The sequence below is a fragment of the Haliotis rubra genome, unplaced genomic scaffold (genome assembly GCF_003918875.1).
Source record: "Haliotis rubra isolate DU_JTF1 unplaced genomic scaffold, ASM391887v1 Scf499, whole genome shotgun sequence".
NCBI classification, from domain to species: Eukaryota; Metazoa; Mollusca; class Gastropoda; order Lepetellida; family Haliotidae; genus Haliotis; species Haliotis rubra.
In genome coordinates this window covers 28073-55800 of record NW_025767189.1, presented here as the reverse complement: position 1 = coordinate 55800, position 27728 = coordinate 28073, and the positions used below count along the sequence as shown (strand labels likewise).

The window sequence follows — 27728 nt, the reverse complement described above, 5'->3', positions numbered from 1 at the left end:
CTTAGCGTTAAGGTGACCATAACTCCCATAGCTTAACATAGACATAAGGTAGCCTTAGCGCTAAGGTGACCATAACTCCCATAGCTTAACATAGACATAAGGTAGTCTTAGCACTAAGGTGGCCATAACTCCCATAGCTTAACATAGACATAAGGTAGCCTTATCGCTAAGGTGACCATAACTCCCATAGCTTAACATAGACATACGGTAGCCTTAGCCCTAAGATGACCGTAACTCCCATACCTTAACATAGACATAAGGTAGCCTTAGCGCTAAGGTGACCATAACTCCCATAGCTTAACATAGACATAAGGTAGCCTTAGCGCTAAGGTGACCATAACTCCCATACCTTAACATAGACATAAGGTAGTCTTAGCGTTAAGGTTGTTTTGTACAACAGCACCCAGGTTAATCAGTGTAATTACAATGCTGGTAAAAAGAAACATCATGCATGTTTTCATAATTTTGAATGTCATGTGAATATTCAGAATAATTTCAAACATTTCAGTTGTTAGCTGTCGCTCTGACAGTATGTCCTATCATCAGAGGTCTCTAATTAAGAGTTCAACAACAGCTAATTAAGTATTAGCCAGGGGATAGACTTACATGAGCTGTATTCTATTTTGAAGAGCTTTCCTCTAGGTGACGCCCCTGTCACCATCTTCACCATCATGTGACTACCGGTTCCAATATAGCTGGCTGCTGACTTGTACCCACACAGTAAAGCAATACGCTTACTGTCTTCAGAATTACCTGCATGCAAAATAAGTAATAAATAACACCACAACATCACCACAGTACTATACTACACCATATTTGATAGGGATACTTTGATCTCCCAAGACACACAAAACTGATTTTCATAATATAACGCATATAGAGTGATATCAGATTATCCCTATGAAAGGTTGAATAGTATAAATATTTATTAATAGTTTTGTTAATGGCATTTATGCAGATAAGTAAGTGAGTGAGTGAGCATGGTTTTACGCAGCTTCTAGCAATATTCCAGCAATATCATGACAGGGGACACCAGAAATTATCTTCACACATTGTACCCATGTTGGGAATCGAACCTGGGTCTTCTGCTTGACGAGCGAACGCGTTAACCACTAGTCTACTCCACCACCCCTTATGTAGAGGACACGTGGGTACAATGTGTGAAGCCCATTTCTGGTGTCCCCCGCCGTGATATTGCTGGAATATTGCTAAAAGCGGCGTAAAACTAAACTCACTCACTCACTTATGTAGAGGAGTCATAAGTGCAGGAAAGATAATGGCTGTCACTACTTTAAAATATTTGTGTGTGAGTTTGGTTTAAAGCAGCTTTTAACAGTATATATGATGTGGCATTTGTAACTACTCGTGTCATTCCGGCAATCTGGATGGCGACTCATACTCCTCTTGTGGCTATGTTCACGACGGGGCCCTGTCTAAGCTCAAACAGGCACAGAGATGAAAATAGTCTAGTACTATTTCCAAGGAAAGGTAATTCAGAATTTCCAAACATGGTTACTCCTTGAAAACAACAAGAAAACGGAAAGAGGAGAGTAGTTACAAATGTTAATTTATAGTACAACACGAAGTCACTCTAAGTAAGTTTCTTATGTTGTTAACAAATATCAGTAACAAGATAATTTTATCATGACGGAAACAATAATGAAAATAGATAATCACAAAGAAAATACATGTATTTGATCTCATTCCACATTTTTACTATTTTTAAGAATTTGATTGTTTTGCCACGATTCTTGGCAATAATGGCGTACTACACAGGTACAGGTCTTGTAGGTTATGGAAAGAGGCAAGTAGTTACGAATGCTCGATGTGGGAAGCAGGCCTGACAGGATGCAGGTCCTAAATGTTCACCACTTTGGTGAAACCAAGTGGCACAGATCTGGTGCTGGACCCATGAAGGTCCGGGTTAGAATTGATCTTCAGCAACCCATTCTTGTCTTAAGAGGCGACTAACAGGATTGAGTGGTCAGGCTCACTGACTGGGTTGACACATGTCATCGTATCCCAGTTGTGTAGATCGATGCTCATGCTGTTGATCCCTGGATTGCCTGGTCCAGACTCAATTATTTACAGACCGCCGCCATATAGCTGGAATATAGCTGAGTGTGGCGTAAAACTAAACTCACTCACTCACTCTGGTGCTGACAAACCTAAAAACAAACCCATGGTGAAACAGGATTTGATCCCACAATCACAGGTTCCTGGTGTGTCAAGCGACACAACTCTGCACAGCAAATGGCAGTGTGTTAGAAGACTGAGCCACTTGTGCCTCCATTGATGCTTATAAACATGCACAATGCAAAATGTTGCTGAGGCTGTTTAAATCTATAGATCAATAAAAAAGTATTACCGAAGTTGTGTAAATCTTTTGATCATTAAATACAAACAACATCATTATGTTGCTAATTACCTGACTTCACTGATTTGCTCTATTTTACACAAACCACTTGTCAAGTAAAACCACGATAAAATGTTTTGAGTCCAACACATCATAACAATAACATTTTACTCACCTTAACTGGAGTCCATATCCTATGGGGATAAAATATGATAAAAAAGGGCAGGTGAGCTGTTGATAAGATGTAAAGCTATACTTAATTACCATCAAATATTTCTACATAATCTGTGCCACAAGTGTCGCCGTTTCGTCTCCCCAGTTCAAAATCTACCAAATAGAGTTGGATGTAGGTATCGTTTGTTTCTTTTGTCAACACCCATTTACATGAAGCGTTCCTGTAAAAGAAAAATCAGGAATATTTATCATATATAAGAAGGTGCTTCATCCAAGACATGCAAAACTGAGTGAGTTTTGTTTCATGTCCCTTTCAGCAATTACTAAAGTCTTATCCAAGCATGGCACAATAAGTCCGGTCTTCACATAATATACTTTCCATTGACAATTCTTTACGGGTTCGTAGTCTAACATCTGAGTCCAACTCTTAAGCAACAGGAACTGCCAAAGAAAGGTTTTGTTTCTGTTTAGCTACAATCTGCATTTTTCTAATGAGATCATGGTGTCCCATAAATGCCTTGTGTGACTATTTAGCTACAATCTGCATTTCTCAAATGAGATCATGGTGTCCTGTTAATGGATGTTGTTTCTGTTATTTAGCTACAATCTGCATTTCTCAAATGTGATCATGGTGTCCCCTTAATGGCTGTTGTTTCTGTTATTTAGCTACAATCTGCATTTCTCAAATGAGATCATGGTGTCCCATAAATGCCTTGTGTGACTGTTATTTAGCTACAATCTGCATTTCTCAAATGAGATCATGGTGTCCTGTTAATGGATGTTGTTTCTGTTATTTAGCTACAATCTGCATTTCTCAAATGTGATCATGGTGTCCCATAAATGCCTTGTGTGACTGCTATTTAGCTACAATCTGCATTTCTCAAATGAGATCATGGTGTCCTGTTAATGGATGTTGTTTCTGTTATTTAGCTACAATCTGCATTTCTCAAATGTGATCATGGTGTCCTGTTAATGGCTTTTGTTTCTGTTATTTAGCTACAATCTGCATTTCTCAAATGAGATCATGGTGTCCTGTTAATGGATGTTGTTTCTGTTATTTAGCTACAATCTGCATTTCTCAAATGAGATCATGGTGTCCCATAAATGCCTTGTGTGACTGCTATTTAGCTACAATCTGCATTTCTCAAATGTGATCATGGTGTCCTGTTAATGGATTTTGTTTCTGTTATTTAGCTACAATCTGCATTTCTCAAATGTGATCATGGTGTCCTGTTAATGGCTTTTGTTTCTGTTATTTAGCTACAATCTGCATTTCTCAAATGAGATCATGGTGTCCAATAAATGGCTTTTGTTTCTATCATTTAGCTACGATCAGCATTTCTCAAATGTGATCATGGTGTCCTGTTATTGGCTTTTGTTTCTGTTATTTAGCTACAATCTGCATTTCTCAAATGTGATCATGGTGTCCTGTTTTTGGCTTTTGTTTCTGTTATTTAGCTACAATCTGCATTTCTCAAATGAGATCATGGTGTCCCCTTAATGGCTTTTGTTTCTGTTATTTAGCTACAATCTGCATTTCTCAAATGAGATCATGGTGTCCTGTTAATGGCTTTTGTTTCTGTTATTTAGCTACAATTTGCATTTCTCAAATAAGATCATGGTGTCCTGTTAATGGCTGAATCTGGACCAGACAAACAAGTGATTGGCATGAATGTAGTACGATGACGCACAATCAACCAAGTGAGTGAGTTGGGTTTCAGCAATATTACAGCAATAACATGGTGGGGACACAAGAAAAGGGCTTCACATACTGTACCTATGTGGGGAATCCCACACACACAGCTTCCTGAGGTAATGGAGTTTACTGACTAAAGGATTCAAGTTTCCATTCTTGCCGAACATGGCTTGAATATCGTTGCCATGGTAACGAACCAGATGTCAAATTCATGACATGATTTTGATTGGAACATTCACAAACCCAGCCCTGATTGGCAAGTAAGAAAACACAACTTCTTTCGTCAGTTACCTCCCTTGCTTTCAACAGATTTTATAATCCTTGTCAAAGTTATAGTAAAAAATTGTCAAAGTTATGGTCAGTCCATTCACATTCATTGTTACCTAAATACACAAAGTTAATATTATAGCCAGACTGTATAAACACTTACCGAGTAATCTTTTTTGTGAGGTAAGACTTCCTCAAAATGTGCTGTCAAGGACGAACCACACCAAAGGATATCTGAAACAGGATTGTACAACATAGTCTCAGTGACATAAAGCCTGAATTACGACAACATGAAGCATCATTACAGATGATAAAATTGATGTTATGAACTTAGGAGGTACCAAGTATTCATTTTGACCCAAAGTAGTTATTTCAGAGAAGAAAAACAGAAAGTGTTAAAGCACTGATGGAATGACTGAAAACCAGTTGAATATAGTCTGATACAACATATACAAGAGTAACCCTGAAAAGGTGTGGTGTTGACTGTACTTCATGAATAATTTATTATACACATAATAACCTCGGAATGCTATTTCTTAAAATCTGTTTCATCAAGTAACATATATTATACTTTCTCAGTAAAGTACAGATCCTAGTACTTTGTGGAAGTTCAGTCCCATGCGAGATATGAACTCTCACTCGAGCACCTAATCATTGGCTTTGTGTGCTTTCCACTATCACTGTAAGGGTTTTAATTCCAGTGAGTCTTAACCCCAAATTACTAGAATGTGTACCTCAGAAAATGTATACTGGAGAAATATAGCATGTGTTGTCGTCACATCATGTGTGGACAAACAGACGCACCATGTGTTACAATTAAGTCAGGAAGCAGTTTTACGACATTGCTACACATCTACAAGAAGAGCTTATACTACTCACAAAACGTTAAAGAAAACAATGTATTTTCATTTTTAGAAAAAAAATGTTACTTCAAACTGTATATCAACTGAAATTAAATGTCTACTTTGATTTGTTTGAGTGGCATTCTAGAAGTTGATGGTATAGAGAGGACAAAACTTTATGGATAATCAATTTCTTTATTTTGACAATGGAGATGTTTCAGTATCGATTATTATACCACTCAGACAAATCATTCGTCGTCTACATGGAGATGGGGCAATCTGCACCATCAACACCCTCAGCCGCCTGGAGAAGAAGCACATCTAATCCAGCAATCACCTCACCATATGCTTGAAAACGGTATAAGAATCTATATACGTCGCCATTGTCAAAATAAAGAAGTTGATGATCCATAAAGTTTTGTCATCTTAATTTCTACTTTGTAAAACATGTTGAAATCCTCAATGAACACTGTATGACATACTGACTACTAGTAATATGAAGAAATGTCTTTGCTTGGGTGTTCTTTTTACTAGCTATAAGTAGTATAAATCTGATACATTGTAAATAGTTGATGCATACCACCCAACATCAAAACCTATGTTTTTACTTTTTTTCACTACTTTTTTCTTATGACTGACTACCCCAATCAAGCACCAAATCAAATATGACTTCTAGCTGTACCTGTAGTTTCGTATAACAAGAAACGAAATCCTTTCCCCGTGGAACGTTCATCGGTTTTCATGACAACAGTAAGAAGGTTTCCTGTTGACTGTAGAGTATCAGAGCTCGTCCCACACAACTTGCTTAACAGCTTGGACTTTTCCTCAGCACCTAAAATACATATGTAATGTTTACATGAGGTAATAGTTTCATTAAATGATGAAACACCATTGGTCTGGAGACAAAACAGTTAGAACACATCGCGTAAACGCACCATGCTTCGCGTCAATCAATCAAACCAATCAAAACGAGCGTAAATGACCGCGGTGCTTTGATAAAAATAATCTTGAACATTTGTGTAATCTTGCTGTCATACCCCTGGTTGAATTTTAAATGAATTTGCTGAAAAAAATATGAATGACCAAAACAATAGTCAGACTAAAATATCCCCAGAGATGTGAAATATAAGCCCAATGTTTGAGATTAAAGTTGATAAGTTACATACAAATATAATAATATTGTTTTGAAACTCATAGCGATTTATAATTACATTTCCTAAACTTGTTGGAAGCGCACTTACAATCTCCATAACAAGCCCGCAAGATCGTCAGAAATACACTCTGTTGGACCCATGAGAGCTGTTATGTCAACAAACGCACGTGCGTGTATTTGAATCTCTCACCATCAATTGCATGATTCTTATTAAAAACTTCATAATAGGCAGCGAAATCCTGTTAACTACGTTCTTTGTACTTTCAATATGGCGATATATATTTATCAGGATTTTTTAAACAATGACCTAATGCCATAAACGATTTAAGTACTCGGAATTATTTTTATCAAAGCACCATGGTCATTTACGCCGCGTTTTGATTAGTTTGTTGATTTTCGCACATAACAAGCATCGAGAGGGGGATGAGTCTTCTTGTAGTTTACGGAAAGGGGTGAGAGGTGACGAATGACTTACCCCATTAGCATTGTCGAAAAAGATTCACGTTTAGTTCCCCATATTTTTATAGTTTGAATTATTTCATCAGTTTAATCAAGAGAGTCACGTTTAGTTCCCCAAATAGCATATTTCGACACTTCAATTTTAGTTAGTTTCGTTTTCAATTCCACTGCACAACAACCATCTTGATCCTTCCGAGGAACCTGGCTACAAGAGCCCTCAGTGTTGCACAACATTAAACAGTAGTCAACATTATGTATAATTCTAAGAATATGACTTCAATTACAATTTATCCAAGATTCTTGTGTGATAATTGTGTTATCACACAAATACAAAGTTCATATATCAACAAAAGTCCTCTTTATGTCAGCAAGCTTAATCAGTAGGTAGGTAAATCTTATCCTGTGCCTTAATGTCTCAGTAAAAGCCCAGAAAGGGAAGATTACACCTTTTTGCAATTCTAGCACAAGTTTGTTAAGGTTAATTGGCACACTTATATGAACTTAAAATTTAGTTCGAAGTTATTACTGCCATTACATATTACAATATACGTGGAGAATATTAAGGTGGTTCAGACGCACCATCGTACACGTTCAGATAGTCTCCACCACAGTTACCACTGGTGCCGCCTGCAAGGGAGAAATTGCCACTAAGACGGATCTGGGTCGTGTTAGAAGCTGCCCATATAGTCCACTTGCAGAACATTTTGCTGAAAGTATATAAAATCTCTCCATATATACAAAGTCAACATCACTGATGCAAAAGGCAAAAAGGGATTGAAATGGATCACTGAGGTTTTGTGATAATGGGATTACATAATTTAGAATTACACATAATATCGGTCGATGCTCATGCTGTTGATCACTGGATCATCTGGTGACCTGCCATAAGAATATCCACCCTCCATTGAACAATTTAACTCTTGCTACAATCTAGCCAACAAAAAACTTGGAGACAAGAACTGCCGAGTTCATATTCTAGCGAATATGCTACAAGCCAAATTAGGTATCAAATGGTCAGGGGGTGATTGGCTAGCCTAATGGTTAAAGCGTCCACTTGTCACGTTGAAGACCCGGGTTTGGTTCCCCACATGGCAATGTGTGAAGCCCATTCCTGGTGTCCCCCACCGTGATATTGCTGGAATACTGCTAAAAGCGGCCCAATACCATACTCACTCTCTTAGTCAGGCTGTTCTCTAGTTTGTAAAGAAGTAAGCTTCTGCTGAAATCAAAGCAGTCGAGCCTAATCGATGCCTATTAGAGCATTTTGCTTATTTGGCACAATAAAAGCTATAGTCTTAATGCCTACAGTGACAAATGCCTACAGGCAATAATAGCTACAGAGTATGTTGTTTTAGGTGAGCAGCAGTGATGCGCTTCCCTGCACACAAGTGGTCACTTCCACCCTAATGAGTTTAACCTGTTTACACTATGAAAACTTCCTAGAGATTATCCGATCATATCAGCACAAGCAGTGCCTTATGTATCCTTTTTGCTTGTTTTCAATACAATTTGTCTATCTTTCTCAACAGGAACTATATATGTAAAAGCAATGTAATTACTTCTGTTTAGCATGCAATAGATTTTGTACTGAGTAAGTTTGAGAAGGAAACATGTTGAGCTGGTGTGAAGGCTCCCTTGGACTTTCTCAGTGCTGTTGGTCGACTAGTGAAAATGGAGTAAAACAAATTCTCAGACTTTTTGCCAGTCAAAATATGCATAAGATGATGTAAAGATATTTGACCCTGTCAGATGTAAAGATATGAATTCAATTATTGTTCCATTTCACAAATATATGAAAACCCCCAGCATTTTTTAATTGTGTAGGCATTTGTCCACCTTGTCTGTTGGAATGTTCCATTTATGTAATGGGGAGAAGATACTGCTGCTTGAAATCACTGGAGCATTACTTTGTTTATTCTACACTGTAGACATTTGTCACTGTAGGCATTTGTCACTGTAGGCATTTGTCACTGTAGGCATTTGTCACTGTAGGCATTTGTCACTGTAGGCATTTGTCACTGTAGGCCACTACAACAGTAACAGTGAGAAGCCTGGCAGTCTATCCTTACACATGTATATGACTGCTAGTCCTTAATGTGGATGTCGGCACATGGCGCTGTCAAACCTGAATGTTAAATGTCGAAAGTGAAAAACTGTGTGAATAGCATTCTAGCGACAATATTGGGGTTCATATTCTTCATACGATGCCCAAGGGCAAAATATCACTTTGTCATGGTGACATGACGTCATGAACAATGCCATGACGTCACGTTTCTTCCATGATTTTGCGTTCAACACGACACCCGTGTCTAAATATCGGTATATCCCTCGCTCTTGCTCAAGAAATACCAACATTTAGGCACTCGTGTCGTAAACAGTGTGACATGGGCACTCATATAATATCCTCTATGGGTGACACTAGAATTGAGCTCCACACATGGTACACTTGTGAGGAATCGAACCCGGGACTTCGGCATGACAAGCGATTGCTTTAACATCTAGGTTACCCCACCACCCATGTAACAGTTATTTCAACTTGTGTACTCATACTGATACAGTGTTTGGGTACAGGTCCTTATGACGCTGTCAATCAAGAAAATGGTATCAAGATTTATACTGATATGCTGCACCATAAGAGAATAACAAAGTTGTCATCGATCAAATATCTTGCCTTTTACAATATAGACAAAGGATAAACATGTAAATCAATGTTTTTTCACTTTTCAGGATATTTCCCATTCAAAATTACCCATTTCTTGCTCATTTACTTTTGAAAAGTAGATGGATGAAAAAATGAAAAGACAGTGACTTTTCAGCTGTTCCATATTTCCAGGAAGCATCTGAGAATCCTTAGCACTAACAGTAGACTCAAAGTTTCTCACAGCTTGTACACTTTCAATTCTTGTAGAAACTCTGGCATTTACAGACTCAGGTCCTGTGAGGGTCCTTACTCAAAGGAATCACACAAATTGGGATTGTCAAATCCCAAATGGTGCCTAATGTCTGTCACCTGCCTGCCGTAAGAGGCGACTAATGGGATCGGGTGGTCAGGCTCGCTGACTTGGTTGACACATGTCATCGGTTCCCAGTTGCACAGATCGATGCTCATGCTGTCGATCACTGGATTGTCTGGTCCAGACTCGATTATTTACAGACCGCTGCCATATAGCAGGAATATTGCTGAGCACGGCGTAAAACTAAACTCACTCACTCAGTCACTTGCCTGCGATAGTTTCGAGGGTAGTTTGGTGAGGTGATTGCAGTTTCTTGTGATGCGGCAACATACATTCCGCCACACGTATACGGGTAGATATCTATTGAACATAAGGTCTTTCAGTATCAAGAGTATTATAATTAGGCATAACAAACACACATTTAAATTCCTACCTCACATCTGCAAATAGGACAATAGCTTGAATAATTGATTTAGTGAATAAGAATTGGTTTTCATCAACCCATGTTTGTCGTAAGAGGTGACAAATGAGGTCGGGTGGTCGGTGACTTGGTTGACAAGTGTCAACATATCCCAACTGCATAGAACGATGTTCATTATATTGATCACTGCATTGTCTGGTCCAGACTCGATTATTTCCAGACATATAGCTGGAATATGCTGAGTGTGGCATTAAACAACAAACAAAACAAACATGATTTAGTCGCCATCACACCTTCCAGGCAAAAGAAAATATTACATGATTCTTATTTAAGTGCCTTCAATTAAGAACAACATTTGCGTATAGGTTCACATTGTCCTAAATAAACATGACAGCTTAATTTACGGACAATGAAGATATGCTGAACAAAATGTCAGGGTGGTAGTTTTGTGCACTGGCAACAGACAGCGCAATATTTCAAATATACCACCGAAAATTCTCTTGATCCCTTTTGTTTTTGTTACGTATATTTAGACGCTGATTAAACATACCACTGAAGTTCCCGTGCTCATACATCAGCACAAAGCCAATTCTTCCATGGTCGGAGACATACGCTGTTTGATACACCATGGTCATGTAGTTGCTGTTGCTGACGAAGACTGGGAGGTCCAAGGCGCACCAGCCGTATTCCCCAGTGTTTATAGACTTAAGCTCGGAACTCTCTGAAGATGGGCCTACAATGACATCATAAAGAGCAATAGAGTGTGTTTGAAAGCCAAACAGTTTATCATAAAGCTGCAAACTTGCATGGTGTGGTTTGCCTCAGAGTAAGTGAGTGAGTTGGGTTTGAATTTTAACAGTATATCAGTCATATTACGAACTGTCAGCTTATTGTGTGTGTGTGTGTGTGTGGGGGGGGGGGGAAAGCCTTCACCGGCAGTGTCTGATGTTTACCTCTTTCATTCTGGTGCTGACAAACCAAGAAACCGAATCATGGTGAATCTTGAATTCAAACCCAGGAATATACTACATTGCATGTGGTGTTGCCAACGTCAAAGTGTTTTGGCCTATCACATTGAAGGCAAGGTTCTATACCAAAATGTACAATATTTGAAGCCCATTTCCAGAGATCCCTGCCCCAGTATGATGGGAATTTTGCTAAAGTGGTCAAAAACCATATTCACACATTCCATTCAGTTAACATATGCCGACGGAAATAAATAAAGGATCACATAAAAACACAAGTGTTCCTTAATTTTTCCCCAGGTTTCTTCACAAGCTTTGTATCTCACAACTTGTGAAAAAACCTGGAAAAAAATAAAGCATTACTTGTGTTTTCATGTGATCCCTTATTTTTTTTCCTCAGTATATTATCATCACCACAAGTGAAAGGAAGTAGGCGATATGAATTTGTTCAATACATTTGAAATTTATTCTGTCACCTTTTGCTAATGCTAAATATGCTCATTTGTCTTATTCCTCTATAACACCTGTATTGTCATGCTTTGTTGGTTTTACCATCATACAGCCTGACCCTTTTGCTGAGACAACGTCCATTGGCTGTGTTGTAACGCAGATACGATTCTGTAACACGCAGCCGTATTTGTTGTTGAGGGTCGGCAGTAAAGACGTAGCTGTAGGTGATTCCTCTACAAAAATCAAGGAAATGGATCAATAAAACACTTACAATAAGATTAGCATGAAATGTATAGAAGACATAGCGGGGGCCTCGTGGTTAAAGTGCTCAATGGTCGGTTTTGAAGGGCTGGGTTCGACTCCTTACTCATTGCTACATCTTTTACAAACGACTTTAATTTTCACTTGCAAATATAATCATTTTGCTTTTTACATTTCAGTAGCTATAATGGATACATAATCTATTTTCATCTTTGACCTTGTAAAATATATTCATAATGCACGTACCGAGGGAATCGTTTTTCAAATCCAGGCGAGGTCAGGTAGAGAGGAGTGCTTCGTGTGGGCATCGTCATTGTCTGCACTCTGCTTGTGGAACCTGTACACGTGAAAGGTGACAGTGTGTTCTGTTAAACCTAAACCATGACAGTTTTATGGTGAAAATGTAATAATTTTCCTCTGCTCAAACTTTTATATATTTTCAACCAAGACTTTTGAGTTTAACTCCTGAACAGTCTAAACACAAGAACTATCACATACTGAAATAATCCTGATCTGTAAATAATCGAATCTGGACCAGACAATCCAGTGATCAACAGCATGGGCATCGATCTCCACAATTGGGATATGATGACATGTGTCAAACAAGTCAGCGAGCCTGACCACCTGATCCTGTTAGTCGCCTCTTAAAACAAGCATGGGTTACTGAAGACCCAGGTCTTCATGGGTGAGGTGCTGTATATAATGGATTTGATGACTGAGAGTGAATGAAACATCATGTGCAACATGCAGACAACTGAAGTCATGACATGTATGATTTAACACCCTTCCATTAGCTGCACTGGCAGCTGAGTGGGAGACCTTGGGTTACAATACTGAACATGATGCTCTGGATTGTACGTTTGATTCATGTCAGAATTCTCCTAGGTACACTTACAGAATACCGGATACCTAATTATATACATTCTATTCTGCGCGTGAGGCTCCTATATATAGAAGAAACAGAGAGCGTGAGCCTGCGAGCGATCCTATAAAAATACGAATTTAAGGTAAAAAATAAGGTTAAAATCGAATTCCTCACCTTACTGCCGGTTTAGGAAACCTAACCTGGGGATTTTAACAGAGTTCACTGACGTAAACAGAGTAAAAAGTTATCGTGTGTTGAAATTTTATTCAAATGCATGCTGGGAAAAGGAACTCTACAGTGTGGGAACACTCTGATGGTAAGTGTTTTTTGATTGGTAAGGTTAGGTAGGTAAGGCTTTTAAATAAAGGGGGGTACCCCCTTTACCCCCATTATCTTACCTTTTTTTAGCTTTAATATTGTTTAATATTTAATATTTAATATTGAACGCTGCTCCAACACAGCCTTCCTTCATGGCGTGCCATTGCTAAGGAAACAAAACGGAAGTGCGCAAAAATAAATGCGCAATCAAAATAAAAATGGCGGATAGGTATCCGGTATTCTGTAATCTTGCCTTCTCCTATAAAAAATCATGATCTTTAACCAGTTAAAAATCAATCATTGGATTTTCTCGTCCGGACTTGACTATTTATATATTGCTATCAAAGAGATGGAAAGTTGCTGGCATTAAAGAGCAAACAAAAACACATGTTTCCCAGGGTAACCTACCTCTGACGGCAGAGTACTTGAGGGAGAAACCCTGCCCGTTGTTGGAGTCGTCTGTAGTGTAGGTCACTGTGAGGTAGTTCTTCTGACTATTCACAACTTCACCAGCCCTACTACCACACCATAACTCATCAAGCTTCGAGGTACCTTAAAAGCAGACAGGACAGGTGATTGATTCAGTAAAATCCTGTACACACCACACCTTCCAAAATAGCACTGGTCCCTGGGATATTATATTTTTTGTTACATTTTTAAATCCCTTGCTGCACAACTTCATTTCAATTTTGCACATTTATATGATCGAAAGCAATGAATATTTATGAATACACAATGCCATTTAGAAAGTGGTCACTAAGAAAGTGTAATCCCAAATATAACATGTTACATTTGACTACTTTCTAAATGGCATTGTGTATTCATAGCTTTCGGCTGTGGGAGCCGTGCCAATTTACTTATCAGAGGGGTACACAAAGTCCCCAGTCTAGACTACCAGTTGTCCGACCTCCATTTTGTGGAAGTCGCGCTGGCTGAGTGGGTTAGACACCTGACTTTGTGTGCTGGCGATTAGGTGCCTGACTCTGAGGGTGTGGGTTCGAATCCCGGATGGGAATCAACCCAATAAAGTACTAGAATCTGTACTTTACTAAGAAAGTGTAATCCCAAATATAACATATGTTACAATGAATATTTGTCCACCAATGGGACATGTCTTCAGCTTCCAAAACTATGTATGCTCGCTACAGGATGATAACAATATTTTCAGAGTGAAATATCAACTATTTAGTAGCTGTTGGTTCCATCCAGTGAATACAATGACTTACAATGACTTGCAAATTCATGCAAGGAAAGGATGTGAAACAACAGAGAGAGCTGTATTCAATTTCCAATTTTTTTCTAACGTATAATGCCAAGGGTTATTCTCTAAGGTGTTTTTTCTTACAAAAACAATCGAGTAAAGAGCATCTTATTTGCACACAGATAAAATCATTATGTTTTTTTTGTGTTTTATCATATCATTACCTACCATCTTTTATCATCAAGCTGTCATATCGGCATTCTCGGGCCAATTCAATGTCAAGGTCATTCAGGGTCACTCTGATGTGGTAACCAATCGGTCCTCTTATAGTGAAGGAACAGGTCTGTGATCTGTAAAGGAGAAAATAGATTTAGCTGATACAGATGAAAGACTGACTGACTGAGTTTTAGTTTTACGCCGCTTTTAGCAATATTCCAGCAACATCACGACGGGGGACACCAGAAATGACCGATGAAAGAAGACAAGGAGAATGAGTGGGTATGATTTTATGCCACTTTTAGCAATATCACAGCAGGGGACACCAGAAAACAGTCTGTAAAGTTGTGTCAATGTTTTTAATCAAACTTCAGCTGTTGGTGTGATGTGCAAACACTTCAACCACTAGACTACCCCACTGACTGGAGATAAGGAGAATTGTCAGTGTGATATTTAAGTGTTCTTATACATGTATCATTACATCATTGACACCACTATAAACAGTGTACACCAGTTATGTACACACAGCATGTCAACTTTACCTTGCAGTAAAGCCTAAAGAGATGGTCTCAGACCTTTACGAATTTGGTGAAACCAGCAAGCACAGCGTTGTTGCTGACAACAACTAGACACATAACCAGGGGAAAACCAGAATTCAAACCCACCATCTATTGTTTCTGGTAAGCTCAGTGGAAGCAGAATTGGTGTGAGCAGTATTAGGCAAACAAACAATCAGGGCTCGATTTAAGAGATGTTAACCTACTTGCACCAGGTGCAACCTAAGATAAAAACCTAGTTGCACCAGCCAAATTCCAGTTGCACTGCTTTTATCGCAATATGTAATGAAAGAAATGTGCTACTGCAAGCTTAGATAAAAAATGAGCTGACATAAAAATGCTTACAATGTTAGATTTATTGTTGATTTATTTCTTAAAATTGAGACAAATAACTAGGTTGCACTTAGTAATATTTGGTTGCACCAGTGCAAGTAACAAAGCACTAAATCGAGCCCTGAACAAACAAACAAACATTAACAGGTTGATATAATAATCTGACCCCCAGAGTCACTAAAACAGACTTACATGAGAGAAATACGCGGATATCCTGGAGATGTGAGAACTTGCTCCGTTTCAGTTGCACTCAATGTTTTATCACACGAGCCAGAAGGTTTGTCGACTGGAGTTGCAATATAGAATTATCTGCATATTATCAAACATAAGACATGTACATATAGGGGGAAATGATACGACAAGGTCACTATACCATCTGGATACATAGTGAGTGAGTTTAGTTTTACACCGCATTCACAATATTACAGCTATATGGCGACAGTCTGTAAATAATTGTGTCTGGACCAGACAATCCAGTGATCAACAGCATGTGCATCGATCTACACAATTGGGATATGATGTCATGTGTTAACCAAGTCAGCTAGCCTGACCACTCGATCCTTTTAGTTGCCTCTTACAAGCATGGGTTACAGAAGACCAATTCATGGGATCAAGATACATAGGTCATGATACAATATGTATCTGTATGGCAATATGCATATTAACAGCAAATCATGTCCAAACTTCTTTCCTATAAATATTTCAGAGCTGATGAAAAAGAACAGCTACCTGTTTGTACTGGCTATTTTAAGTAGTAAACATGAAATTCTAATTACACTTTAATTTTCCGAATGTCAAAATGATGGGGTGGGTGTGTGAAAAAACTGGCAATTAGTAATTTAGCAAGTGGTAGCTGAGGTCGCGATTAGGCGAGCTAAAGGCGCCAGGCTAGTGATCCAGCGAGGTTGAGGTGTCGGGATCGAGCCACCTGTGACCGGGTGTAAAAACCTTGGAGTCAACTTTGTGTGCAGACTCTTTCAGTGTTGTCACAACCCCTAGTGTACAGTACACAACCCTGTGCACTTAAAAGAACCCACGAATCCGTTGGTATTTGACCAGATGGTGGCCACATGAATACGTGCAAACACCTAGTTGCGGGTACAGCAGCGTGCAGTGAACATGGACAAAGTACTGTGACTATGTGTCCCAGTCCACCCAGCTGTGAATGGGTACCTCGTTAGGATGAGAAAGCCACAATAACTCAGTGCGCCTAGTGGCTGCAAAGAGTTGTATACTCCCCAGGGAGTTGAGATTGATAATGCGATGTGCCGTTGAGATTGACATCCAATGATCGAGGGAAAAAATACCAGCGCCTTGAGCATGCACTAGTGCGTGGATATGTGCGCTATATAAATATCCTATAATAATAAAAAAGGAACTTCCCTTTAAACAATAGGTCAGTGGTGTGGTTCTTTCATGTTTTAGCAAACACAGGTGACCAAGTCATGTTAGGTACAGAAACTCATCAATCAACTTATCACTCACTCACTCACTCAATAACCATCCACTCACTCACCCACCCACCCTTTCACTCACTCAAACAACCACCCACTCACTCACTCACTCACCCACCCACTCATTCACTCACTCAAACAACCATCCACCCACTCTTTCACTCACTCACTCACACTCACTCACTCACTCACCAATCCACTAATTCACCCACTCATCCACCCACCCATTCACTAACTCACTCACTCACCAACCCACCCATTCACTCACTCACTCAACCACTCACTCAACCACTCACCCACCCACCCACTCACCAAACAACCGCCACTCACTCACCCAACCACACCCACCCTCCACTCACTCACTTCAACAACCACCCACCCACCCACTCCACTCCATTCCCTCAAACAACCACTCCACTCACTCCCACCCACCCACCACCCTACTCCACTCCACTCACCCACTCAAACAACCCACCCACTCACTCCTCAAACAACCACCCACCCACCCTCCCACTCACTCACTCCTCAACCACCCACCACTTGGCTTAACCACCCATTCCCACCCACTCACTCACTCAAACAACCACCCACCCACTCCACCACCACCCATTCACTCTCCCACTCAAACAACCACCCATCCACTCACTCACCCATTCACTCCACTCCAAACAACCACCCACCCACCCACTCACTCCTCACCTGCCCACCCATTCCTCTCACTCACTCAAACAACCACCCCACCCACTAACTCCTCACCCACCCATTCACTCCTCCCTCACCCATTCACTCACTCACTCAAACAACTACCCATCCACTCACCCATTCACTCACTCACTCAAACCACAAACCCACTCACTCACTCACCCACCCACCCATTCACTCACTCACTCACCCACCCATTCACTCACTCACTCAAAAAGCACCCACCCACTCACTCAATCTATTCAGGATGGTCAAGATGCAAAGATTTTCACTTTCACTCAATCACTCACTCAACCACCCACCCACTTACTCACTTACCCATTCACTCACTCAAACAACCACTCACTCACTCACCCACCCATTCACTCACTCACTCACTGAACCACCCACCGACTCACTCAATACCCACCGACCAACTCACTCACTCACTCTCACTAACTCACTCACTCAAAAAGAACACCCACCCACTCACTCACTCTATTCAGGATTGTCAAGATGCAAAGATTTTCACTTTCACTCACTCACTCACTCACTCAAACAACCAACCACTTGAACTTACTCACCCACCCACCCACCCATTCACTCACTCCGCTCCTCACACAAACAACCACCCACCCACTTACTCACTCCCTCACCCATTCACTCCCTCACTCAAACAACCACCCACCCACCCAAACAAACACTCAAAAAACACCCACCCACTCACTCACTCTATTCAGGATGGTCAAGATGCAAAGATTTTCCCTTTCACTTTGACAATATCATTCTAATCACAGACATGTACGCCAATAATTATAGAAACATATAATTTCACATTTTGGGGAATTTCAGGATTATCTTTTTACAAAACATGACAAATGCAAACATGTAATACCAACATCAAGAGACATGAGGACTATACCAGCCTAAGTTCCAGCCACTGTGTAAGTTCAGAGAAAGCCTACCTTGTACCTGACGATACCGAATGTCAAAACCTTGGCCTTCATTGGCACCGTCTGAGGTGAATGTGATTAACACTGTGCCATCAATGCTAACAAACGTTTGTGTCGGGGTGCTTGAACCGCAAATCACTTCGTTTGGTGACGATGAATCTGCATGAAATGAATACATATTCAGACAAAAAGTATAGCGAGTTGGTTCCCTAACATTTACAGCTGTCATCAGAAAGATACATGTCATGAAACAGAAAAAAAACAACTTTACTCACATACTACATAAAGAATAGGGTGGTATGTCCGTCATGTCCATCCCTCCATTCGTCCGTCCATCTGTCTGTGTGTGTGTTTGTGCATGCTATCCATGTCCATCTAACCATATGGTGGGTATGTTATACACTTACTGGACATGAAAATTTGAGATCACGAATATTTTTGGAGATATTTGTAAGACATTGTATAATAAGTCTTCACTATAAAGAGTGTCCTTCCAAAGTCATGACCCCTAACTTTTATGGTTCCGTACAAATGTGTTATAACTTCATGAGATGCTGTTACACATGCTGAAACAAACAAACATCATCTACTGCACTGATACATGCTGATCAGACAAGACAAAGATGTATGAGAAGCGTCTACTGAAACTTAAATTAGATTTGTGATTGTTAATATACGGACAGGGAAATAGAAGCAAAACTTACGAAGGTAATCCACTTCAAGTCTGTCTTCGTTACAGGTAGGAGGTGTGCCAGATATTTCTACATGGATGACCTCGACCTCTATCTTCCTTTCTTGGTCACGAGCTGATATTGTCCATCTACATGCAAGGTTGCTGAAAAGAACAAATTAACATCCTAAAATTCCCACTGAAAGATATTCAATCTCAAGAAAGGCAGTGGTTAAGTTTTTAAAACACTACTTTGACTAGTATTCAAGTTCCATGTCCGGGTTTGAATATTGAAAATCCGGGTTAGAATATTGATCTTCAGTAACCCATGCTTGTTGTAAGAGGCGACTAACGGTATCGGGTGGTCAGGCTCGCTGACTTGGTAGACACATGTCATCGGTTCCCAATAGCGGAGATTGTTGCTTATGCTGTTGATCACTGGATTGTCTGGTCCAGACTTGATTATTTACAGACCGCTGCCATATAGCTGGAATATTGCTGAGTGTGGCATAAAACTAAACTCACTCACTCCATGACAGCATGATGTAGGAGAAAAACATGTGACATCACCACTTTGGTGAACCCATGAGAAACCCCGAAACAAAATCGTGTCAATCTGGGATTCGAACCCACAATAACAGGTTTCTGACACAACCAAGGGATTCAACTCTACATAGCAACTTGCAATGCCTGAACTGACTAGGCCATTCCAGCCCTAAGAAATCCATACAGATTGGGGTCATATTTTAATGGCAGTTGCTTATTTTGCATGAATTTTCTCCTAGTTTTCAAGGAGAAATAGTGTTTTGAATAATCGATTGCTGGTGTTTAAAAGGAATTGCAATATAAGTTGGGTGAAGTGAGGTGAAATTGGGTTTAACGTCGTGCTTGAGAATATTTCGCTCATATGACGACGTGCATGTGTCTGTATGTGTATATGCGGCTGCTTGTACTAGCCCAGACTGAAGCTGGTTTTATAGTGCTAGCCCACTGAGATACCATGCCGCAGTGAAGCATGAATACCCCACTCAGACACATAATACTGACTCCGAGTCAATCAGTCCTTGTTGTACCCATTAATGCCGAGAGCCAGGCAGGGACCAACAAGTACCATATTTTAACGTCTTTTGGTATGACGCGGTTGGGCATCGAACCCGCGACCTTCCGCTCTCCGGGCAGACGCTCTAACCACTACACCACAGAGGCGGTGACAAGAGGTAAATAATTTTCACACAGGACTGAAGCATCTTACCTGTAATAACGATTTGGATAACCAGGCGACAACAGGTAGGAATCAACATCAGTCGCTATCAACTCCTCATCTCCGCAGTCAGAATCTAGATCAAAATGCCAACAACTGTCAATGTAATTGCCTTTAGCAATTGTCCAGCAATATCATGGCAGGGACCCCAGAAATGGGCTTCACACATTGTACACATGCTGGAAATCAAATCCAGGGCCTAGATTTGCAAAGCTCTCTTAGAGCTAAAATAGTCGTAAGTTAATATAAATGTTTGGTGCTTATGACTATCTTAGAGCTAAGACAGCTTAGAAAATCTAGGCCCAGGTCTTGAGCATGATGAGAGAACACTTTGACCACTTGGCTGTCATACTGCCCCTGATATTATTTGGATTACATACCAAATAATGCCTTCAGAAATTTAAGTGACATTGTTTCAGGAAATATTTTTTTTAAGTGGAATACAAATACAGGGCTCGATTTAAGGAAATGAGACCTACTTGCACAAGGTGCAACCTTGAATAAAAACCTTGTTGCACCAAACTAAATGCAGCCCAAAATGGGACCTCTGCTAGGAAGTAGGACTGTAACGATGCATCAAATTATCGATGGATTGCAATTGTTGAGTCTCCGATAGCAGTTAACTGATGGTAGAAGAAATATAAAACTATTGATGCATCGACAGCATGTGTGACTATGGATAAGTAACTGACTTTCGTTGATATTAAACATGAGCAGTGTAAAATACAGGAAGTACCACATTCATTCCCTTTGATTTAGAGTTATCTGCCCCTGTTACCTCTTAAACAAACTTGAACTAGGTTTCAAGTTTCTTGTCAGTTATTAGAAGAGACTGAAACTACTTCAGCTTGTTTCTATTTCATACAAAACTACACATTCATTTGGGAAATGACTTCAAATGAGACAATTCAAGGAGAAAAAAATAATATTGCAATAGTATTGCAATAGTTGGTCGCAACAGACTGTCGCTATCGCAATAGTTGTTTCCCCTCAATAGTTACTCCTACTAGGAAGTGCAGCATAGTTGTACCCACCAAGAACTTTCCCTAGCATATGTAGACTCCCCAACACTGCAGCCTTCTGCATTACCCAGAGTGTCAGAAGGGCTGTGCTCCCGGGTGGAGAACCCATTCACACGCCTCACCTGTGTCAGGAGATCAAGAAGTGCAAAACCAAGGGCTCCGAGAACAACAGGGAGCCTGATGACAGTGGCATGCAAGTGAGACATTTTAAAGGTGAGGTTCACATATTTATCATGCCTTTCCTGAATCTTGCCAATCACACTGCTGTCAAAAGGGACACAAATTCAATAACACCAATTATTTCAGGAAAAACTTCGCTCACCCCATTTAAATTTCATTCAGGTCAAATCATATCACTTGAATACATATCCCTCATCTGATAAGGATGAGTTTTAACATGTTTCTTTAATTGTATCTGAACATACTCAAAGACATTTTCTACTTCTAAAAATGCCATTCAAAGAAATTTTTCCTCATCCTTAAAATTTAGGGGGGATACGGACGGAAGTTTTACCTTATTTCACTGGCTTTACAAAAAACATTCTTATGCTGCATATGGGCCTATTCCTAAGAAGTATAAAAGCATCATTTTCCTTTTTTGCCCTGAACATGTACAGGATCATACAAAGGTGGGCCTTGGGGAAAGAAACAGGTATGGTGGAGACAGTATGATAGAAATAAGCCATGCCATTGTGTTGCTTCAGATAAGCTGTTTATGTGACAAGGAAGGACATCCACTGACAATGAGTTATTATCAGCGTATGAAATAAGGCCCGTCCGACAGCCCGAGACGGGATAAATTTCTGATGGACGGACTAAATTTACAGCTAGCCAGTCCGATGGTCTGGTAAAAAAATATTTTTTGATGTTCCATACATCTGAGTAAATTCACCATATCTTGGTGTCTGGTCTGGTTAAATTCATTTTGGACTGGTAACATTTTGAAGTTACCAGCCCTGATGTCTGGCTGGGGTTTTGGCTTATTTCATACAATATTATTATTATTTCAAAAACACAAACAATGATGCATTATGAGATGAAAGCAATTGTTTAGCAAAATGAATAAATTCACTTACTTAAAATACTCTTGTACTTGATCATAAATCCTTTGGTTTGCTTGATACGGTTGGATTTGAAGCTTATCTGTAGCCTGTTTCCACTGCTCTGATACGACGGTTTCATTTGTCCACAGATAGTGCCCACATCATGCACTCCAATATCTAGAGTGAGTGAGTGAGTTTAGTTTACATTGCTTTTAGCAATATTCCAGCAATATTACGGTGGGGACACCAGAAATGGGCTTCACACATTGTACCCATGTGGGGAATCAAACCCGGGTCTTCGGCGTGACGAGCGAAAGCTTTAACCACTAGGCTGCCCCAATGTCTATAGAAACAGCAATCACTGCTACAATGAAATTCTGATGGAAACTATACAATATAATTTGTTATCTTTACGCCTGTAACCCTACTCGCCCACAATTCATCAAACCAATTTCCAGATACAGTAAACTATGGTTATAACGAAATGAAAGGGACTTATAAACAAGTGTGTTATAACCATAGTTTGCTATATGCATTCCAATGGATATACACAGCAATTGGCCAAGACAAAAACAACAGTGAGTGAGTTTAGTTTTACGCCACACTCAGCAATACTCCAGGTATATGGTGGCGGTCTGTAAATAATCGAGTCTGGACCAGACAATCCAGTGATCAATAGCATGAGCATCGATCTGCGCAACTGGGAACCGATGACATGTGTCAACCAAGTCAGCAAGCCTGACCACCCGATCCCGTTAGTCGCCTCTTACGACAAGCATAGGTTACTGAAGATCAATATTCTAACCCGGATTTTCAAGGGTCACAAAAACAACAGCTTGTAGTGAGTGAGTTTGGTTTAACGCCGCTGTTAGCAATATTCCAGCAATATCACAGCGGTCTATTGCCATGGTTCATCATAAGTTTGTTTATTGTAAACGTAGTTTACTGCAAAAGTAGCTGGTGTACTTGCAGGCTCAACACAAGACATCTGATAAATGTGTTACTATTGTTACCCAGCCTGCTCAGTACATTAAATGTATTAAATTTCCTCTATTTACATTTTTTTATTCAACCATATTATATTCATTGAAGAAAAGGATTGGGCACAAGTTATCCAACTTAATGAAGCCCTCTCCCAGTATTTACAGCAACTATATTTACATGAGAAACAGAGAACATATACATATTTACATTTTTATGGGGCACAAAGATGAAATATTGGTGAAATAAACATTTACGCCAATTAGCATTTTTTTATTTTTTTCACCTGCATTTAAAGATATGTTTGTATTGATAGAATCCCCATTGTTTCAGGTAGTTAAAATAATCAGGTATAGACAGGTATAATAATCAGGTATAATAATCAGGTATGACACTGTCCACCTACTTGGATCTATGATGGTGATGTTGTCGTCTTGACAACTAACAGAGTTCTCAATATGCATGTCCACTACGTCTATCTGTATCCTGTCAGTGGACTGTGCTGCCTGGATGTTGTAGACGCAGGACATATCACTGAAATGGACAGAAACAAGTAATGACAAAACTGCAAAGTCCTCGTCCATATCCCAACTGAGTAGATGTCCTAATAATGAGGGGGTGATGGGGGTAGCCTAGTGGTTAAAGCGTTCGCTCATCACACCGAAGACCTGGGTTCGATTCCCCACATAGGTACAATGTGTTAAGCCCATTTCTGGTGTCCCCTGCCGTGATATTGCTGGAATATTGCTAAAAGCGGCATAAAACCAAACTCACTCACTCACTCACCTAATAATGAGGAAATTATTTTTCAGATGTACCATGGTGTGTTAATGTCAAGTTACTGTGTGAGGGGAACCAAACGTGACATGAGTGATAGACATACAGGATACAAAACACTTTGTTTCACTGCAGAACAACCAGATTGTCCAGTGGAAGAACTTTTCATAAAAGCCGAGGCAAACAGTTTGGTTTGTTCTATAATTTTCAGAGATTAATTTGTTCAGTCACATTCAAGACAACATCCATGACAACATGCAGCAATATACCAGAGTGGACCAGCTAAACCATCGACTGAGTGTCACCAAGTTCGACTACCTGATCAATGTACATCGCGTAATATGAAAAGAGGGACACACTGATGATTCTACCCTAGAATTAAAATGGATTGCGTACTTCTCAAGAGAAATTCCAGAGCACCTGATTACTTCATTTTACTAAAGCTAATCTGTCATGGAATTTTACAGACTACTATCATTCATCTTGATATACTACTCAAAAGAAATCACTTGATTCACAGTAAAGAACACACGATTTGAATCTAAATAGTGATAATGGTTATCGAAAATCTAAACAAAGGTGTCAGATTCAATTTTCGATGAATCGAACCGAATCGTTGCAGCCCTACCTCTCACGCAACCGTATGCTCATCCACTTGCTCAACCTCTCTCTCAACCAATCACTCACCCACAAACTCACCCTCTCACGCAACCATATGCTCATCCACTTGCTCAACCCTTCTCTCGACCAATCATTCAGCCACTGATTATTCCATTTTGCTATTTTTAGTCTTTAATGGATTCTTACATGTTACTATTAATTTTTCATCTTAAGACAGAGTAAAGCAACAGTGAAGAATTGCGTGTTCTTTAACTTCTTTCGTGTAGTATATATAAGTGTTATATAAGTTTCATATATGTACAACATAAGCAGAAGATGTAGCGGAAATATCCCACTGGGTAACCAGGCGATATGAGGTCCTGGGCATTTCTGGTAGCCACAAGGTCACGATCACATGGGCCAGTGCCTGAAGAAAAGACAAATGAGCGCATTATATAATTGTAGAAATACACATGTGCTGGCGGCAAAAGCCAACATGTGAATAAAACATAATTGTTTAAGATAAGGCTGGGACGGGTAACTCAGGCTTTGTGGGTCATCATTAGGATAACCCAGGACAACCTGAACCTATGGTTAGTCGCGCGGGGCTCGATTTAAGAGATTTTAACCTACTTGCACCAGGTGCAACCTAAGATAAAAACCTAGTTGCACCAGTCAAATTCCAGTTGCACTGTTTGTATTGCAATATGTAATATCAGAAATATGCTATTGAATTATTTAGATGTTTTATTCAGAAGTTTACCCACTCAAAAAATTGACTTTAGCCTGGTGCAAGTTAGACTAATAGTAATAACTAGGTTGCACTTTGTAATATTGGGTTGCACCAGTGCAAGTAACAAAGCACTAAATCGACCCCTGTCCGTGATATATGGTTTAATGACAATAATTCAATAGTTACACTGCTGTTCACATTTCTCTCTGTGCATGCATTCCTTCTTTTTATACCCTATATACGGTTGAGTTAAGATAAAGTTTCAGTCAACTATCATGTATGCATGGCCAGATCAGTCTGTAAGGGTATGTACTGGGTAAATCGGTTTTCCTTATTTCTGGTACAACAATTCCCAATTGCACATTTTGTACTCAACTGTTGAGACCTCAAGCAGGTGTTGGGTACCTGGGTAGGATCGGGTAATCAGGTGTTGGGAATCTGGGTAGGATCGGGTAATTGGGTGTTGAGTGCCTGGAGTGCGATCGAGGTAATTGGGTGTTGGGTATCTGGGTAGGATTGGGTAATCAGGTGTTGAGTACCTGGGTAGGATTGGGTAATCAGGTGTTGGGTACCTGTGTAGGATCGGGTAATCTGGTGTTAGGTACCTGGGTGGGATTGGGTGTTGGGTACCTGGGTAGGATCGAGATTGTCGGTTTTGGGCACCTGGGTAGGATCGGGTGATCATGTGTTGGGTACCTGGGTAGGACCGGGTAATCAGGTGTTGGGTACCTGGGTAAGATCGGGTAATCATGGTAACCTCTGAAGGGTCGGAACTATGGCTCCCAGCTCTAGTTTAACATATATTTGACATCAGACATCAGTCTACAATTTAAAATGGTTGCTATCATGTTTTCACGATATTACTGATTAGTTCATTATCAATATTAAGGGACCATCATTAGAAAATATTTCTATTTTATCATTAAAGTACATATTTATATTTATATGTCCATATGAAAACTTAATGACTTGTCTTGTTTAAATTCTGAAAACCTATTTGTGGAGCAACTCTTCTACCAAGCTGTCAAAAGTCTGGTAACATAGGACCAACACCTGTTGAAGATATATACTCAATGTTATGTTCCTTATAATGAAAAAGATGACATCAAAATCTTCACCTTTTATATTTCGACATGCTGTTTAAATGGCTTTGAACAATGTCATGGGATCACACTGACCCATTAAAACTAAATACAGAAATATATTACTCCTTGTGTGTCTCATCAAGGCAAGATTTCCAGCATAAAGAGTTTGAGAATTAAAAAAGCAGGACATGTCTGATAGTCAATATGGAACATTCTGAAATTAACAAAAGAATAATATGTTGTTTTTAATGATACTGACTTGGCCCTTGGTAATATCGCATTTGAAATCCTCTGCTCTCATACTTGGAATCCGACCCGGAAGAAAACAAAGTAGCTATTGGAGGCATCAAAAGTTGTATCATGAGTCCCCTTTCCAGTGGCGTACCGCAGGGTGGCAGTTTCATAAGTTGCACCTGTTGTAAATAGAGGCATAAGTTGTAGGCTATACTGTAATCACCTTCCTGAGGCAAAGGGGAGTTAACTAGGGCTCGATAATAGTGAGTGAGTGAGTTTAGTTTTACGCCCGCATGCTCAGCAATATTCAGCTATATATGGCGGTCTGTAAATAATCAAGTCTGGATCAGACAATCCAGCGATCAACAGCATAAGCATCCATCTGCACAAATGGGAACCGATGACATGTGGCAACCAAGTCAGCGAGCCTGACCACCCAATTCCATTAGTTGCCTCTTACGACAAGCATGGATTACTGATGATCAATATTCTAATCTGGACCTTCATGGGTATCGTAGAATTATTAATAATTATTGATACAAAATTGTGATATTGCTTTGAATATTGCAAAAATTGGCATAAACTAAACCTCACTCTGGGAGACACAATAAAAAAGACCCCAAATTCCAGCCTAAATTTGGCAGGAGGGTAGAAACTGGATTTTGTATCAGTTACCTCCCTTGCCTCTGAATGTACTTTATCAACAGTGTACTGTGCGCGTTGATTTCACCCATAATCTGATCCAC

General features: G+C 39.8%; 2 protein-coding genes across 2 annotated transcripts in view; both read right to left on the bottom strand.

Annotated features, from left to right (window-relative positions):
* The window catches only part of LOC124291657 (cubilin homolog), a 10521-nt gene extending 7793 nt beyond the window's left edge, over nt 1–2728 (bottom strand). Inside the window, exons 1-2 of the mRNA XM_046728708.1 lie at nt 2621–2728; nt 607–753 (exon numbers count right to left, since the gene is read on the bottom strand). Of these exons, the coding sequence (XP_046584664.1) occupies nt 607–673 (67 nt within the window). The 5' untranslated portion in view covers nt 674–753; nt 2621–2728. The remainder of the gene's footprint in view (nt 1–606; nt 754–2620) is intronic.
* On the bottom strand, nt 2646–27728 carry LOC124291654 (cubilin-like). Its single transcript, XM_046728705.1, has 19 exons — nt 27658–27728; nt 27008–27161; nt 25273–25357; nt 23960–24087; nt 22606–22749; nt 20499–20583; nt 19281–19411; nt 18589–18735; nt 15681–15774; nt 14611–14732; nt 13590–13733; nt 12245–12335; nt 11840–11970; nt 10873–11055; nt 10171–10261; nt 7527–7654; nt 6018–6167; nt 4657–4727; nt 2646–2751 (listed from the first exon to the last, which is right to left on the bottom strand). Exons 2-19 carry the CDS (start codon nt 27150–27152, stop codon nt 2737–2739), a joined length of 2085 nt encoding a protein of 694 aa, XP_046584661.1. The 5' UTR covers nt 27153–27161; nt 27658–27728; the 3' UTR covers nt 2646–2736.

What these genes read in the sequence shown, in the direction of transcription:
- LOC124291654 (XM_046728705.1), bottom strand. Translation starts at nt 27,152, where the DNA reads ATGAAACTGCCACCCTGCGGTACGCCACTGGAAAGGGGACTCATGATA. An exon ending in TCGGTATCGTCAGGTACAAG is followed by an intron (nt 15,775 to 18,588) that starts GTAGGCTTTCTC and finishes TTGCAACTCCAG; the next exon opens with TCGACAAACCTTCTGGCTCG. An exon ending in CTATCTGAACGTGTACGATG is followed by an intron (nt 6,168 to 7,526) that starts GTGCGTCTGAAC and finishes TATGTATTTTAG; the next exon opens with GTGCTGAGGAAAAGTCCAAG.